Raw genomic sequence first — 18,624 nt, 5'->3', positions numbered from 1 at the left:
TGGACTTCCTGCTGCTCAGAAATGGACAGCATGCCACTTCTACAACTATGAATTAATCGGATGTACAAGTTCAATACAATAATGCTTCACTAGCAATTAACAAGCTTTCTTCCTCCATCCCAGTTTATTTAGAATGAAGATCTTTCCTACTGGATTCATTTTCTCTCGCAAGCTGGAAAATGCTTTTCACCATAGTAAAGAAAGGCATTGCTTCAGTTACACATCTAGTGTAACCACTCGGTTACCTTGTTCATTTAAACCTGTCACAGCTCCTGACTCCAGTTTCTAATCCCATTATTATTATTATTATTATTATTATTATTATTATTCGGATCCTGCCTCCTCCCTGAAAGTGACATTCAGTTAGCTCTCTCTGAGAGACCTCTGCCGCCTCCTGCTAGAGTCTTTCAAAACATCTTATAAGTCATAAGATGCAAAACACCTGAAATGAACAAGGCTAATTATGCTAACTACTTGTCAATGTCAAAACCAGGCATGAAAGCTTTGAAAGTGCCTTAGTTTATTTTCTGCAACAATTTATCAATGAGGCAAACAATTTTATAGGGTAGCTGAAATATATGTGCTAAAAGAGCGTACATACATATATATTTAGACACACATATACACATACAGAGCATGCATCTATTTTATATTTGTCATAAAAGCAATAAATGAGACAAAAAGATATATAGACACATGCTCATTTTACTTTTTAAATATTTTTTTATTAAATCTGTATACAGGACAGTTCACAGCATAAAAATACAAAATTCTAGCAAAGTGTCAGGAGAAAGCCAGGATACGGGCAGCATCTGAGGGATTAGGGAAAAGCTAAGAGCAAGCCAAGTTTTGCCCTTGCCGTTTGTTTGTTTGAAAGTCAGGTGGTCCCATTTTGCTTGGATAGCAGGACACTCATGGGGACAACAATCCCCTGAGATATATGACAAGCTATTCTGTTCTGATTATCACCCTTAATCATTTTAAAACCGATATACTAACTAGACCAAAGGAAACCCAAGCTGCTCTGGGACAACCACTGAAGAGTCCTGCGAATTCTTCTGCTTGAGGAAGCAACTCTTTCAAATTGCATCTGGGTTGATGCAATGCTCACTAGCTCATCTTTCAGGCAAAATTCTTTATCAGTAAGGATTTTAAGAATGCATTATGACATTTTTCATTGCCTTTTTAAAATCTGCCTTTAAATTTATCAGAAAGTTATGAATTCGGGCTTCTACTTTTATTATTAAATTATTAATCTATCACATGCACTAACACTTGACACAAAAGCCAGGGTTGTGCATATGCTAAAAGTCTAAGGAAAAACAGACAGAGTAATGGTATAAGGTGCCATATTTTTCGCTCTATAGGACGCACTTTCCCCCCTCCAAAAATGAAGGGGAAATGTGTGTGCGTCCTATGGAGCGAATGCAGGGGGGGGAGGCAGGCAGGAAAAGCCCCCCAAAACCGCACACAAGCTCCGCGTCACTCTTGCGGGCTTTTCCTCAGGAGGGACAAGGGACTGACGCGGCCAGTCAGTCCCTTCTCCCTCCTCGTAGAAAAGCCCACAGGAGCCGTGCGCTCCTTAAAGGGTGCTTTTGCGGGAGGTGGGAGTATTGCCATAGCCGCGCGCCACCTCACCAGCCGGGAGAGGGTGCGAGGGACTATAGAAGCCATAGCCCTGGGCTTCCCCGGCAGCCCCGAGAAGCTCGCGGAGCAGCGGAAGGTTGCGCGCCTTTCCGCTGCTCCCTGACCTGTTCTTTGGGGCTGGCGGGAGGCTTCCCCCCACCAGCCCCAAAGAGCAGGTTGAAAGGAACCTGAAGCCTGGAGAGCAAGAGGGGTTGGTGCGCACCGACCCCTCTTGCTCTCCAGGCTTCCAAGGTAGCCGCCTGGAGGCGGCTGAACGCACCTTGAACGGCACCTTGTTTTAGAAGGGAAAACAAGGGGGGGAATTCTCCCCCTCTCTGCGCAGCGCCTCCTGCCGCTCCGCTGAAGGGGTGCTGGGCAGAGGGGGGAGATTTTTTTTTCTTGTTCTCCCCCCTCTAAAACAACGTGCGTCCTATGGTCCGGTGCGTCCTATAGAGCGAAAAATATGGTACTTCCTGTGGTACTGGGAAGTTTTTAATGTTTGACTGTGGTTTCATGAATTGTTGCAAGTTTCTATAGTTTCTATAGCCCTGAATTTATCTGAATAAGAGCTTCTATTTTCTCTTATTACAAAACAGAATCTTCTTGCATTTCCCCAAGACTTCTGTAAATCACATGATCCTTCCACCTAAAGAGAAGACTCATCCATTAACAAGCTATGTCCATTAGTCTGGATGATGCTCCTTGAAATTGCTCTTCAGCATAAAGGATGAATGGTCATTGATGTTCCACAGCAAAAGACCATACCAAAACAAGAACTTTGATGATATCAGCCTAATATTCCTTTTATCTCACACTTTCTCTTTTTACTGTTTTTTCTTCTTCACTTATTTTGGATTACAAGTGAAGGAGGGGAAAAAACACAAGGACAGCAGCAGCAGCAATTACATCTCTACGCCTGGGTGGAAACTGCAAGTCGTAAATGGATTTCTGAAGAGCTTCTTGCCTCTCCTGCCTAATCAATAATCATTTTCACACACCTAACAAAGGAAAACAAAGAACTGGAGAAAATGGAAGGGTAAATGAAATCCTGAGAAGAGCTTTACCTGCTGCCGCTTCTCAAACTCAAGCTTGATCCGGGACTTGATGCAGTTACAGGTGTCCTGATATGTTTGCTGCAGAGCAAGTTCCATTAATTGTTTGTGATATGCTCCTGCCAGGTTCCCACAGATAAAGATGATAACATTGGCCAGGATCTAAGTACACAGACACATATACAGACACACAAAGAAAAGAGCAATGAAACAGTCCGATGTCACTGTCAGACAGTACAAACCTTGGAAGTTGAACAGAATCCATTTCAGAAGTCTGTTCGACTTCCAAAACATTCGGAAACGAAAGCACAGCTTCTGATTGGCTGTAGGAAGCTCCTGCAGCCAGTCAGAAGCCACGGAAGCCCTGTTGGACGTTCGGCTTCCAAAAATAGTTCACAAACCAGAACAAACCGGAACCGGGTTGTGGCGTTCAGAAGCCAAAATGTTTGAGCACTAAGCTGTTCAAAAACCAAGGTACAACTGTACTTGGTTTATTTGTGAAGATTTTAGTTTCCTGCATCCTCACCGCCTGGGCTTTTTTTCAGCTGGAACTTGTTGGAACTCAGTCCCAGCCCCTCTCAGGGGGGGCCGTTGCCATTCTAAGAGAACGAGGGACACTGCTCACAGTCCTTGTCACAAAAGCTATCAAACAATATTTGGTATTTTGCCATGACCTTCCCTTTTCTAGGCAGACAGGTTTATTTTTCAGCACAGGAGAGTTAAAAAAATATACCCCCCACCTCACATACAAGTTGAGATTTCACCTGAAGCGGCTCAGTCTGAAGCTTCTGACACCGTTAAGTCTGCCATCATGGGCTCCCTCTGACAATGCATTGGATAATGTACACCTGTCATTTATCTGCACAAGAGAGTTGTTTCCCTCAATCTCTCCTTTGTAACTGGCTTTTTGCACTGAGGCCTATTTGGGGTATGGCAGGGGTGCCCAAACTTTTTCAAAGAGAGCCAGATTTGATGAAGTGAAGATGCGTGACGGCCAACTGAAGTTCTTGAGCTTTCTTGAGGACTGAAGATCTTGAGCTCTTTTGGGGATTTTACCATAGGAATTAAACTGCCGCAGGGATCGGATTAAACCAACCGGCGGGCCAGATTGGGCCCCCAAAACGGAACTCGGACATGCCTGGTGTATGGAGTTCTGGGTGGGCATAAAGATAAATAATAGATATATTAATAGGCTTAGAATAGTTTTTATTAAAATAGATTTACAAGATACAGTTCTTTATCTTGGCCTTTGACAGGTATGATGTACATTTTAGGACCCACTATGTTTTGTGATTGCAATTTTTAAAAAATTGTTTTTAATGTCATATTTTAAAACACCTATATATATATATATCATCTGTCTTGGTCTTCTGTCTTGGGCCCGGTCTTTCTGTCTTGGGCCCGGTCTTTCTGTCTTGGGCCCGGTCTTATTCAACATCTTTATCAACGACTTGGATGATGGACTCAAGGGCATCCTGATCAAATTTGCAGATGACACCAAACTGGGAGGGGTGGCTAACACCCCAGAGGACAGGATCACACTTCAAAATGACCTTGACAGATTAGAGAACTGGGCCAAAACAAACAAGATGAATTTTAACAGGGAGAAATGTAAAGTATTGCACTTGGGCAAAAAAAATGAGAGGCACAAATACAAGATGGGTGACACCTGGCTTGAGAGCACTACATGTGAAAAGGATCTAGGAGTCTTGGTGGACCACAAACTTGACATGAGCCAACAGTGTGACGCGGCAGCTAAAAAAGCCAATGCAATTCTGGGCTGCATCGATAGGAGTATAGCATCTAGATCAAGGGAAGTAATAGTGCCACTGTATTCTGCTCTGGTCAGACCTCACCTGGAGTACTGTGTCCAGTTCTGGGCACCACAGTTCAAGAAGGACACTGACAAACTGGAACGTGTCCAGAGGAGGGCAACCAAAATGGTCAAAGGCCTGGAAACGATGCCTTATGAGGAACGGCTAAGGGAGCTGGGCATCTTTAGCCTGGAGAAGAGGAGGTTAAGGGGTGATATGATAGCCATGTTCAAATATATAAAAGGATGTCACATAGAGGAGGGAGAAAGGTTGTTTTCTGATGCTCCAGAGAAGCGGACACGGAGCAATGGATCCAAACTACAAGAAAGAAGATTCCATCTAAACATTAGGAAGAACTTCCTGACAGTAAGAGCTGTTCGACAGTGGAATTTGCTGCCAAGGAGTGTGGTGGAGTCTCCTTCTTTGGAGGTCTTTAAGCAGAGGCTTGACAACCATATGTCAGGAGTGCTCTGATGGTGTTTCCTGCTTGGCAGGGGGTTGGACTCGATGGCCCTTGTGGTCTCTTCCAACTCTATGATTCTATGATTCTATGATTATAATGATAGTCTCTCTCACCCATGAAAGGACAACTGCAGCACACAGAGGGATAAGAAGGTAACAAAAGAAGAAGAAGAAGAGTTTGGATTTGATATCCCGCTTTATCACTATCCGAAGGAGTCTCAAAGCAGCTAACATTCTCCTTTCCCTTCCTCCCCCACAACAAACCCTCTGTGAGGTGAGTGGGGCTGAGAGACTTCAGAGAAGTGTGACTGGCTCAAGGTCACCCAGCAGCTGCAGGTGGAGGAGCAAGAAATCGCTTCTTTGGAAACTGAGGAAAAAATAGTTCCGAGCTAATGAAACAGATCCCTGCTGAGATTAGGGCTGTGTACACACTATCAGTTTAAAATGAATCTAGGTCCCTTTTTTCCTCAATTCAGGTTGAAGCTGGAGTTGGGGGGGGGCACACAGTATTTCAGGCAAATCTGAGCGTCCTGGATGAAATAATATTGTTAATGATGTTTTTAATGCAACTGCTTTTAGAAAGTTTTTAACTGAAATTGTGTTTAGGTATTTTTAATTGTTTTTAAAATGTTTTAACTATTTAGCTGTTTTGTTTTTTGTTTCTGAAATGTCTCTGTGTTTGTCACTCTGGGCATCTTTGGAGGAAGGGTAGGATATATACTCAATAACTGAATTATTTCAGTAGGAACAACAATGCATGTGCACCACTTCCAAAACCAGCAGCAGGAGCAGCCTGGATGCAGGGTAAACCGGAGTGTGTATTTTATTTATTTATTTATTTATTGAATTTATATACCACCCTATACCCAGAGGTCTCAGGGAGGTTCACCGAATAAAATCAAAATATAAAACACAAATATATAATCGAAATAAAAACAGTAACAACCCAATTGCCCCCCTTTAAAAAACACACATTTTAAAGGGTATAGGATGTAAATCAGATCAACCAAAGGCCTGCTTAAAAAGGAACGCTTTTGCCTGGCGCCTAAAGGTGTATAATGAAGGCGCCAGGTGAACTTCCCTGGGGAGAGCATTCCACTGATGGGGAGCCACTGCAGAGAAGGCCCGTTTTCGTGTTGCCACTCTCCAGACCTCTCAAGGAGGAGGCACACGAAGAAGGGCCTCAGAAGATGATCTCAGGGTCTGGGTTGGTTCACATGGAGAGAGGCAGTCCTTGAGGTATTGCGGTCCTGAGTCATTTAAGGCTTTGTAAGTCAAAACCTGCACTTTGAATTGGGCCCGGAAACTAACTGGTAGCCAGTGCAGTCGGACCAGGATTGGTGTAATATGCTCAAACCGTCTTGTCCCGGTGAGCAACCTGACCGCTGAATTCTGCACCTCTGAACCATCTTCAAAGGCAGCCCTACGTATAACACATTGCAGTAATTTAACCTTGAGGTTACCAGAGAATAGACAACAGTAGTCATGAGTGGAGGAAGGGGGGGTCACAGTGGGGGTGTGCCGCCCCGGGTGTCACCACTGAGGGGGGTGACAAAATGCTGGCTGGCACTCACCGCAGGGCCTGCAGTGCTCCTGAGCCACATGTCTCTCCTGGGAGAGACACAGTGGCTTCGGCGCATGCAGGCTCCGTGCTGCCCAAACGGTCCACTCACTGCCTCCCCCCAGCTGTAGGGCGGCTGAGTGGGAAGAGGCAGGCAAACTCTGGAGGCCCCTGGGTGTGCCCCGCCCCTATGGGTGGCTTGCCCCGCCCTCACCCTGCCCCTAAGCATGCCGCCCCAGGCGCCCAAGCGGCTTCCTCCACCACTGACAGTAGGTAGGCTATTCCTGTCCAGGGAATATAGGGGCATAGCTGGGCCACCAGCCAAAGCTGATGGAAGGCACTCCAAGCCACTGAGGCCACCTGAGCCTCAAGCGACAGCAAAGGATCCAGGAAGACCCCCAAGCTACACTGCCTAAGTTTATGTTGAATCTTCCTCTGTCACCCCCAAATAGCGATGGACAGATCTGCCCATTTCAGTTTCTCTCAGTTTCTTATTTTTCCATTCTTGGGTTAAGGTCACCATGTTTTTCACACCAGTATGCAGATATTTCAGAATCTCAATTCTCTGGTAAATGGTAGCTACGAGTTTCTCTTTCAAATTTCACAGAGTGCTAGATAGCTATTCCAAGGCAAGAATAATATGTCACCTAAAAAAAATATGCAACCTGACACCGGGCAACAATTTTTTACTTTTTGAATGTTGTCTAGATTTCTACAACTGATTTAGGGTATTTTTGCACTGCTGAATCAGGAAATGGCATCCGTTTCTCTCCATCAGGTCAGGTTTTTGTGCTATGTTGATTTGAAAAAAATCAGATCTTGTGACAAAATCGATTACATTTTTGTGGCATTATCAGCTGATTTTTGTCAACACATATCATCCTAAATATGTTTTTAAGAGAAAAAAATGTTTTTCCAACCACATATATTGATTACCTGATAGAAACATCGATTACTGTAAACTGAATGGTGGGCATTAATAAAGGTAAGTACACGTAAATTGCATGTTGCTTCACCATTTTTCAAACTTCAGGGCTTGAACTTCCGTTTCTTGGAACTCCTGGAATGCTCAGCGGCAGGAAGGTCTCTCTTCAGAGTCCAACAGTAGTCGGCCATCATGACTGCATCATGACCAGCGACCCTGATACCTGGTCTCCATCTCTTTCATGTCCTGATGGAATCTCTCCCCCTACTTGTCACTCATTGAACCCACGTTCTCAGGAAACCGGTCCATATGTGAAAATAGGTAGTGCATCTTGATGCTCATGTTGCAGCCCAGGTTTCTGAAAGCAGTCAGCATGTTGTTGACAAGTTCTGCGTAGTTTCTGGCCTTATTGTTGCCCAGAAAGTTCTTCACTACCAGAACAAATGCCTTCCACGCTTCCAGTTCCACTTCGTTCATTGAGTTTCCGAACTCTGGATCTCTGATGAGCTGATGGATCTGAGGACCGTCAAAGATGCCAGCTTTCAACTTCTCCATGGTCAATCCTGGAAAAGCCTGGCACAAGTAAGTGAAGCAGTCACCATCCTTGTCCAGAGCCTTGCTGAACTGCTTGATTAAGCCGAGCTTGATGTGCAGCGGTGGGAAGAGTATTCTGTCTCTGTCCACCAGAGGGTCATTGATGACGTTCCTTTTTCTGCAAGGCACCAATTCCTCCCGCACAGGCCAGTCCTTCTTCGTGTAATGCTGAGCACGGTCCCTACTATCCCACATGCACAGAAAACATGGGTACTTGGTGAAGCCAGACTGTTGTCCCAACAAAAAGTTCACCATCTTCAGGTCAACACAAATAAACCACTTATGCTGATCATAACCAATTTTCTACAGCACATACTTCACCGCTTCATAGTTCTCCTTCAGTGTAGTCGAGTGAACCAGGGGTATAGAGGCAAACTGGTTGCCATTGTGTAGCAGAACACATTTCAGTGATCGCTTGCTGCTGTCAATGAACAGTCTCCAATCTTTGGGTTTGTACTGTGGCACTCCAAGCTTGAGCAGAAGCTGCGCAATATCTGCACAGTACACCAAGTCCTTCTCTTCGAGCAAAAACGGAGGTACTCTTGATGCCTCTTGTGGAAGAAGCTGATGCGAGCACTGTCAGAGAGGAGGTTTTTTCCCTTCAATCTGGATGCCAACAGTTCGGCAGAGTCCTTTGACAAGCTGAGGTCGCGAACTAGATCATTCAACTCCTTTTGGGAAAATGGATGTGGAGCATCATCTTCAAGAACCACTTCTTCTTCATGTCCTTCAACACTGGAGGCATCTTTGTCACTAATGTCAGGAAGTTCTCTGAAGATAGGCACTGGAATTTCATCACAATGAGCTACAGGACAACGTGCTGATTGAAGATCAGGATACTTGAGGCTGCTCCGGTTCTTTCTGTTGATCCCAGTCACATCAACAGCGCAGAAGTAGCAGTCAGTGGTTTGTCGGCTCCCTCCAAACCATGGGAATTTCAAAGTTCAGACTCCTCTTGCCATTGGTCCACCCACGTAGAGTCTCGGTGCATGCCTTGCACACCATGTGTGGCGCCCAAGCTTTATCCTGGTCACAAAGTTTAATACTAAAATAACTTTATGCTTTGCCACACCAATTTATGGAAGATTTCGAGGTTTTATGACTTCAAACTGATCCCTTTTTGACATAATCACCCAGAACTATCGGACCTGAATACTTCTTGTCATTAAAATAATTATTTCCAATCAAAACAATTATTCGACATGACATTTTATCCCCACCAACTTCTTCTAAAATGCTCCACACAAGCGTACATGTGAACAAAAACGTAAAAAAACGACATGTGGCCATAGCTCAAAAACTTGACCTGATTGAGCAAAACCAATGTGATTTTTGGATTCAGCGCATCAGATTCGTCCTAAATCATCTGAAAAAATGCAGACAACAAATTTGTTGTTGACCAGTGATTAAAGCTGTTACGGTGGGAGACCAGTGAACTGAACTTTCCCAGGCCACCCATTAAAGCAACGCTTGGAAAACAATCTCCTGCTTCTCAACTTGCTGGGCCACCCTCAAATCATGCTAACTGATGGACAAGACTGTCTCCGAATGCATCACCAATTTGCTCTTCCCCATTTAACAGCAAGGCAAAAATTAGGCCCAATATCTTTCCTCCATGTAGAACTCTTAAAAGATAAAACATGGCCATTTAGTAAAATTAATTGGTTTTCTATTCACAAATTATCTTTTTCCACTTTGTTTGTAAAGTAAAGTGCAGAAGGAAAATAGATTAAATAGTTTAGCATACAGGAGAATTTAGAGCAAATTAGGCATTGAACTTTTAAATAAATGAACTTCTACCAGATTATTTATGATTCAGAGTATTATTATTCTTTAAAAAAACAACCATTGCCTCTCTTTGGAAAGCAGTGCTATACTGTCATACCAGTATGTACCCATAGATCAAACACCCTAGAGATACAGAAGTCTTTGGAACAAGTCAAAATAAGGCACAGTCATTGCCATTCTTCTGTATATCTTTGAAATCGATGGTTTAGGCTGTGGCAAAAGTTTAGAGCCGAACATACTTCGTGTGAAAAATATTCATTCAGGACATTCAAAGCAGCCTTGGTCAGCAGTTGCTTCAGGATCATTCTGCAGCTTCAGAAAAACTCTTAACCTCATTCACACCCCCTCAAAACAGCTGGGGGGACACTTTTCAGAGGGGAAGAAAATGTTCACCCAAAGCACCCGGTGCCTGTCTCCTTCAGCCTGTGACCATTTGCAGATTCCGAGACTCAGTGGTTCTCCAGTCCAGAAACGGTAAGAGGAGTTAGTCTTCAGTGGTCTTTGCACTAGGTGCAAGGTTAGCATTGTTAAGTGGGCACTCTTGGTCATGCCTGGATGTCATAACTGGACAGAGTGAAAGGTGTTTAAATGTGTTGTGGGATTATTGTTTTTGTTGGTTACTATGTCATGCATTTCTGCGTTTTACATTGTAAACCCCCCTGTGATCCTTGGATGAAAGGTGGCATAGATGAAACAAACAAACAAGGTCCAAGTGCTCTGAGTCATGAGAGAACACAACCTCCTTAACTCACAGAGATACATCTCTGTCCGTGCCACAGAGGCAGGTTTCAGTGCGGCAGTGTATGGAGAGAGCCAGGGCTGCAAGCACATGGTAGAGCAGGAAGAGTCCTGCTGGACTTGGCCAGGCAGGTTTGGGCATCCTGCTCTCAAAGTGGCCAACTAGATTCCTCTGGGAAGCTCACAAGCAGAACGAGAACAGCGCTCTCCCCACTTGCAATTCCCGCTGCCTCCAACAGCGCAGGCAGAACACGGGCATCATGAGCAGGAAAGGGGAGGCTAGAGGAGCTTCAATCCAGCACACACACCCTGCCTAAACAGCAGCGCAGCAAGATTCCAGCTTTTTGCACAATCTCTCCTTCACTGGAAGCTTTTAAGCAGAGGTCGGGTGGCCATCTGTCATGGATGCTTGAGCGGAGATTCCTGCATTACAGGGGGTTGGACTAGATGACCCCAGGGGTACCTTCCAACTCCACAAATCTATGATTCTATGATATGCAACCCCCAGTCTGCAAGGCAAGTCTGGGAAATCACCACACATGTCAGCATCCATGGCCCCTAGCTGGATTAAGACACTGGAGGGGAGCAGGGCTTCTCCAGAATATCCTAAGCCCTTTCTCATATGGAAATGATACAGAGGAGAGCAGAGAGGGGTATTTTACCAAACTGCTCCGTAGTTAGGAAACTTGCACAGACCACTTGTGTGTGTGTGTGTGTGTGTGTGTGTGTGCGCGCGCGCGCATAAATACACCCTATACAGCCTATACACATATATACACCCTAAAATTGGACTTTATGAACTACAAAGTGATAGGAAACTCTGTTGCAGAGTGGCAGGACAACACTTCCTTGATGCAATGTTATATAACCTCCCTGAAATGAAATGGGAAAAATTAAGGAGAGTCACCAAACTGCAATCTGTAGCAAACAAGACACGCTGGGAAAAACACACAGCCCTCTAATTACTGAGGCATGGAAAACAGAGCAGAGGTTTAAAGACAAATGCTCAAAGTGGCTTAAAGGCTAAATTTTAACCTTTAAAATTAGACACATTGCTTTTAATTAATTCTTTTTGGGGGAGGGTCTTGATTACATTGAAATTCATTGACAAATACCAATGTGATTTTGTGCAGACTTGTAAAGAGCTGCTTGCCTGGTTGCTGGCAGGGAATAAAACCACAAGGCAGGGAAGTTTTTAAAGCCTTGGGCAAGTGAGGAAAGATGTTGTGAACTCATAGCTTTAGAGGTTCATTTCCGAGGCTGTGCTTTGCCCTGGCTTGGGCCATTCTCTTGTGTGCCCTTTGTAGTGAGAAATTCACAGGAAATGTCATCCAGTTCTACACCTGTCCTGAAATAGCTGCACTGGTTCCCAATTACAACCACGAACTTTGTGACACCTTAAAGACTCCAAGATTTATTGTGCTATCAGCATTCATGGACTGGCTGTGAGGAGTGTTATCTTTAGCTGGCAGATTATAAGGCAGAGGAACAACGGCATTCAATAGGGCCTGAAAGGCTGTGAAATGCAAGCGGCCCAGCTGCCCTGGGCCATTTCTTTTAAAAGCTCCAATGTATGCAAAGGAAGTCCTCTTGACCCTGACCTAGGCCACCAACCCTATTCTCTTCATTGTAATTTGCTCTAATATTATATTTCTAAATTTTAACCTGCTCTGGGACCTGGGCATAAAAGGCTGCTAAGAAATTCAATTAATCGTTATCATCATTGTCTCATAGGTTCATCACCTTTGTATTGGAGGAAGCTACTGATTCAGCCTTGGCTCTCTGTTTGACATGCAGTAAGCTACTCATGTACTCACTTGTTGGGGGTCATGTGGTTAGTAGCATGTATACATTTCAAAAATTAAATGAAATGAATATGATCCCAGCAATTTAGAAAAGTACTGTGCTTAGTAGGCAGCACAGATTCTTCCTGACAAAGTTTCTCAAGTGGCAGAGATGCCATTTCAGCATGTCCACACAGAGATTGGCACAAGCTCCGTGCTGACTGCTGCTGGCCCAAGAAGCAAACTTTTGACATGGAATTAAAGAGCAAAAACTCCACACTCTCTGATGATATTGTGGGCAGTCCTTCCTTCCTCACTGTTGCTTTTGTGCTGCAGTTGAAAAAAAAATGATGATGAAAAGTCGACTGTGGAAAAAGCTGTCATCTGGGCAAGCCACAGCTCTGCTCACATCTTTCGAGATGTGGCAGCGCTGCAGCAGGTGACACTTCCCCAATGCATGCCAGACAAGGCTGCCTCTGCCAGGGAATCTCTAGCCATTGGACGGCTAGAACAGCTCGCTCGGCTTGAATCTAGTCTGCCTACCAAACTGGCCAATGGCAGGAAGGCTTAGGGGCAGGCATCCCTCGAGCGGTGGAGCTGACTGAACTTGCAGGCTTCACTCAGGTCCGCTCCTCAGGTATATAAACAGCTATCAAACCACTTCTTTAAAAAAACCATCTTTGGACCCAGCCACTATGGCCACTATGGAAGTCTCAAATCTTCCATTCTTGGGCAAGGTGATTGAGAAGGTCATGGAACAACACCAGACACACCTGCAGGATGCAAACTATTTGGACCCCTTTCAGTTGGGTTTGAGGCCTCATCATGGGACTGAAACTGCCTTGGTCACACTAGCTGATGATCTCTGGCAGGCTAGGGACAGAGGTGAAAGCTGTTTTCTGACTGTGCTGGATCTCTCAGCAGCTTTCAGTACTGTCACCCATTGTATCCTCCTGGACCAACTAGAAGTGCTGGGAGCTGGGGGCACTGTTATACAGTGGTTGCACTCCTTCCTCCAGAAAGTAGTGGTAAGGGATTGTGTCCAGAAAGTAGTGGTAAGGGATGAGTGGTCAGACCCCTGGGCTCTCACTTGTGGGGTGCCTCAGGGCTCCATCCTCTCCCCCTTGCTTTTAAACATCAATATGAAACCATTGAGAGAGATCATCCCAGTGGGCCAGGTGTTCACCAATATTTGGATGATACCCAGCTCTACCTCTCTTTTAAATCGGAACTAGTGAAGGAGGTGAACATCCTGTGTGGGTGTCTGGAGGTGGTTGTGGGGGTGGATGGTGGTCAACAGACTAAGGTTGAATTCCATACTGTTTCTGGGAAAAGATAAAAGAAGGAGAAAAAAGATTGAGATCCAAACCAAAGTCACATGAAATTTTGAGAGAAATTAAGTTTTACCAGAGACAATATATGGAACTGATGAACCAAGAGATAGAATGGAAAATAAAACAAATGAGACAAAAGACATTTGAATCGGCAGATAAATGTGGGAAACTTTTGGCATGGCAATTGAAGAAGAGACAAAAACAGAATACGGTCACAAACTTAGAAGTGGAGGGAAAGAACATTTACAAACCAAATGAGATTAGAAACTGTTTTCAGAGCTATTTCAGGAGACTTTATGCACAAGGGCCGGTGAATGAAATAGAAATAGAAGAATTTCTTAAAAAGTATGGATTACAAAAAATTTCTGAACAAAGTAGAGTGATCTTGAACCAGAAGATAACTGATCAAGAAATTGAGGGAGCCATTCAAAATATGCAATTGGGAAAATCTCCAGGACCTGATGGACTGACCTCCAGATACTACAAAGCTCTGAAAGAATGGCTTATACAACTGTTGAAGGAGGTCTGCAATGAAATTTTAGAGGGGAAGAAGGCACCTGAATCGTGGAAAGAAGCTTATATTACACTTATACCAAAGACAGAGACTGAAAAGAACCAGGTTAAGAACTACCGCCCTATATCACTACTCAATGTGGATTACAAAATTTTTGCAGACATTTTGGCAAAAAGATTGAAAAGAGTTTTGGTGGGGGAGATCCATAAAGACCAAGCGGGCTTTCTTCCAGGAAGACACTTATCAGATAATGTGAGAAACATAATAGACATTATGGAATTACTGGAAGTTAATATTAATACTAAGGCAGTTTTAATATTTGTGGATGCGGAGAAAGCCTTTGACAATATTTTTTGGAATTTTATGAAAAAGAATCTCCAAGGGATGGGGGTAGGCCAAGGTTTTGAAAATGGTATAAGTGCAATTTATTCTGAACAAAAAGCAAAATTGATTGTAAATAATGTGGTTACAGAAGAATTTGCTATTGAGAAAGGGACACGACAGGGGTGCCCAATATCCCCACTACTTTTCATATAGGTCCTGGAGGTCTTATTAAACATGATTAGAGAGGACCAGCTGGTTAAGGGGGTTCAGGTCGGAGCTAAACAGTATAAACTGAGAGCATTTGCAGATGATCTAGTTTTAACTTTGCAAGAGCCAGACACTAGTACGAAAAGAGTTTTAGAACTAATACAAGTATTTGGTCAAGTAGCAGGCTTTAAGCTGAACAAACAGAAAACGAAAGTACTGGACAAAAACTTAACAGCTGTTGAAAGGGAGAAGTTTCAGAGTGAAACTGGTTTAACGGTAGCAAAGAAGGTGAAATACCTGGGGATTAATTTGACATCTAAGAATGTGAACTTATTTAAAGATAATTATGAGAAATGTTGGACAGAAGTTAAGAAAGATCTAGAAATATGGTCAAATTTAAGACTTTCCTTGTTGGGCCGAATTGCTGTTATTAAGATGAATGTCTTGCCGAGAATGTTGTTTTTGTTTCAAACATTGCAGATTTTGGACAAAATGGATTGTTTCAAGAGGTGGCAAAAAGATATATCTAGATTTGTCTGGCAGGGCAAAAAGCCCAGAATAAAATTTAAGATATTAACTGATGCGAAAGAAAGAGGGGGGTTTGCCCTGCCGGACTTAAAGCTGTATTATGAATCAGCGGCCTTTTGCTGGCTGAAAAACTGGCTGCTTCTTGAAAATACAGACATTTTGGATTTGGAAGGGTTCAATAACAGATTTGGCTGGCATGCATATTTATGGTACGACAAAGTAAAAATCCATCAAGGTTTCAAAAACCATATTGTCAGGAAAGCATTATATAATGTTTGGATTCGATATAAAGATTTGTTGGAAAACAAAACCCCCAGGTGGTTGTCACCAATGGAAGCTAAGGAAGTGAAAAACTTAATATGGAATCCAAATGGCCAAAATATTGGGAAATTATAGAGTATGAGGAGGGAAAAGTGAAATTGCAGAGTTATGAGAAATTGAAGTCTAAAGTAAGAGACTGGCTTCATTACTACCAAATAAATGAAGTCTTTAAACAGGACAGGAAAATTGGCTTCCAGGTGGAGAGGTCAAAATTAGAAACAGAGCTATTGGAACCCAATACTAAGAATCTGTCAAGAATGTATAACTTGCTGTTGAAATGGAACACACAGGATGAGACGGTTAAATCAGCTATGATTAAATGGGCACAAGACATTGGTCATAACATTATGTTTGCTGACTGGGAACAGTTATGGACCACCGGTATAAAGTTCACGGCATGTAATGCCTTAAGAGAGAACATTATGAAAATGATATATAGGTGGTACTTGATCCCAGTCAAGCTGGCAAAAATTTACCATACGCCCAATAACAAATGTTGGAAATGTAAGGAAACTGAAGGTACCTTTTACCACCTTTGGTGGACGTGCCCTAGGATCAAGGTCTTCTGGGAAATGATTTATAATGAAATGAAAAAGGTGCTTAAATGCACTTTCGCGAAGAAACCAGAAGCCTTCCTCCTGGGCATGGTAGGCCAATTGGTGTCAAGGAAAGATAGGACGTTTTTTATGTATGCTACAACAGCAGCAAGAGTACTCTTAGCAAAGTATTGGAAGACACAAGAGCTACCCACACTGGAAGAATGGCAGACCAAGGTGATCGACTACATGGGACTGGCGGAGATGACTGGCAGAATCCGTGACCAAGGGAAAGAGACGGTGGAAGAGGATTGGAAGAAATTTAAAGTTTATCTTAAGAATTGTTGTAAAATTAATGAATGTTAAAATGTCTTGGGTAATGTAAAATAGAATTGCAGTGACAAATAATTGGATATGGAAAAAAAAAGAGTTAAAGAATGTGCTATAAGAAATTGAAATTAGGGGTTGCTGGAATGATTTAAAACAGGGATGCAGAAAGGGGAGGTATGGGGAAGTCGCTGAAAGAAGGTTTTAAGAAAGAAAGATCAAGAAATTATACGTGTTTATATGTTTGTTTGTTTATGTATTGTGTTGTATTGTCTTTTAATATGTGTTGAAAAACCAATAAAAAAATTTATTAAAAAAAATATGAATTCCATACTGTTTCTGGGGACAGGGAATGGGATGGTGTGGGGAATTCCCTGGTCCTGAGTGGGGTAAATATGCCCATAAAGGACCAGGTGCGCAGCCTGGGAGTCACTTTGGACTCACAGCTGTCCGTGGAGGCACAGGTCAATTCTGTGTCCAGGGCAGCTGTCTGGTCCAGGTCAGCTCCATCTGGTATGCCAGCTGAGACCCTCCCTGCCTCCGCCACTGTCTTGTCAGAGTGGTACATGCTCTGGTTATCTCCCACTTGGGCTACTGCAATGCACTCCATGTGGGGCTACCTTTGAAGGTAACTCAGAACCTACAACTAATCCAGAATGCAGCTGCCAGACTGATGACTGGGAGTGGCCACAGGGACCATATAACACCAGTTCTAAAAAGTCAACACCGGCTCCCAGTACGTTTCTGATTCCTGTATACCTGAAGAAGCATCTTCTTTGTCGTCTAGCCCAGACACTGACATCTAGTGCCAAGGGCCTTCTGGCAGTTCCCTCACTGAGAGAAGTGAGGCTACAGAAATCAGGCAAAGGGCCTTCTCAGTAGTGGCGCCCACCCTGTGGAATGCCCTCCCGTCAGATGTCAAGGAAATAAACTATGCCTTTTAGAAGACATCTGGAGGTACAGAGAAGTTTTTAATGCTTGATGTTTTACTGTGTTTGATGTTTTAATTTGTTGGAAGCCACCCAGAATGGCTGGAGCAACCCAGTCAACTTAGTGGTATATATTATTATTATTATTATTATTATTATTATTATTATTATTATTATTATTATTATTATTATCAGGGGAGAACCTGACTGTCAAAGCAACATCCATATGGTGCTTGATAGTGTGCATTATTTGCCTTTAGAGTAGAAGTCATAAAACTAACTCAGATGAGACTGTGGAAATGCTGAGTCAAAACCTGGATTCAGTAAATGGGCTAGACAAGGACTAATAAACTGAAGCAGACAGCTAACAATGGATGTGCTATGGATGCAGAGTTCCCACGTTCGGGGAACTGGTATTCAAGTAGTTCTAAGAAGGACCAGACACTCTCTAAATCCATAGGACCACAGCTTAGGGGTTCTCTTTGATCCAGCTTTGTCACTAGAGGCCCAGTTTGCCTCTGTGTTGTGGAATGTATCATCGTAAGTAGCAAGCCTTGATCTGTGTGCTTTTTAAAGGATCGTATATTATCCTTGGTAACCATGAGAAGTTTTGCATGACATAAATGCTATGAAATGTGCACAGGCCCATTTATGTAATATTCTTAAGCATTCTGCATCCTTTTAAAGTTGGAAATATTAAACTGCAATTGCCCCAGTGCAGCATCTCCTTGCATGCAAATGGCAATCCCAGGGCATACGAAGAGCTTCTACAGAGTTTAGGAGCTGACTGTCCCAATGAAAAATAGGTAAGTAAGCAATGTGCAGTGCAAGGAGACAATTATGCTTCTAATCACAGACCACTTATGCTTGATGGTAAGGATGATCATCAAGTCATTCACAGCACATAATGACCCACATCACTGGAAACATACCTGCCAAACCAAGTGTTCCTTGATTATGTCTGTTGATGACAGGCAGATACTTAGCACAATGGTATGTGATGCAGAGGTGAAAACGCTGGCGATTATAGCATCCTGCATGTTGAAGGGCAACATGGTATAGACCACAAAAATGATGAATAAGAAAAATGACACCTGTGCAGAAAAGACAAAGACAATACTTGTCAAAAGTAATTCTAAAAATATTTCAAGTACATGTTATCTAAAATTACAAAAGAGCCATTTTAAGTATGCACAGGATTTCTTAAAAGGATTTTTTAATGTGATCAACAGATAAACTTACACGGCCTTATCACCACCA

At 43.2% G+C, this 18,624-nt stretch overlaps 1 protein-coding gene across 4 annotated transcripts in view; it reads right to left on the bottom strand.

Moving 5' to 3' along the window:
- Positions 1-18,624, bottom strand: part of ADCY2 (adenylate cyclase 2) — a 121,283-nt gene that overhangs the window by 69,423 nt on the left and 33,236 nt on the right. For 3 of the 4 annotated variants that reach the window (XM_083624288.1, XM_083624289.1, XM_083624291.1), the window contains 2 exons: positions 18,297-18,458; positions 2,691-2,840 (listed from right to left, as the gene is read on the bottom strand). In XM_083624288.1, the coding sequence (XP_083480414.1) occupies positions 2,691-2,840; positions 18,297-18,458 (312 nt within the window). The remainder of the gene's footprint in view (positions 1-2,690; positions 2,841-18,296; positions 18,459-18,624) is intronic. The other variant, XM_083624290.1, reaches the window with a different exon arrangement.

Source organism: Podarcis filfolensis, assembly GCF_964270895.1.
Source record: "Podarcis filfolensis genome assembly, chromosome: 7".
In the NCBI taxonomy this organism is placed as follows: Eukaryota; Metazoa; Chordata; class Lepidosauria; order Squamata; family Lacertidae; genus Podarcis; species Podarcis filfolensis.
The sequence above is the reverse complement of the archived record's forward strand: the minus strand, read 5'-3'. Positions and strand labels throughout refer to the sequence as shown.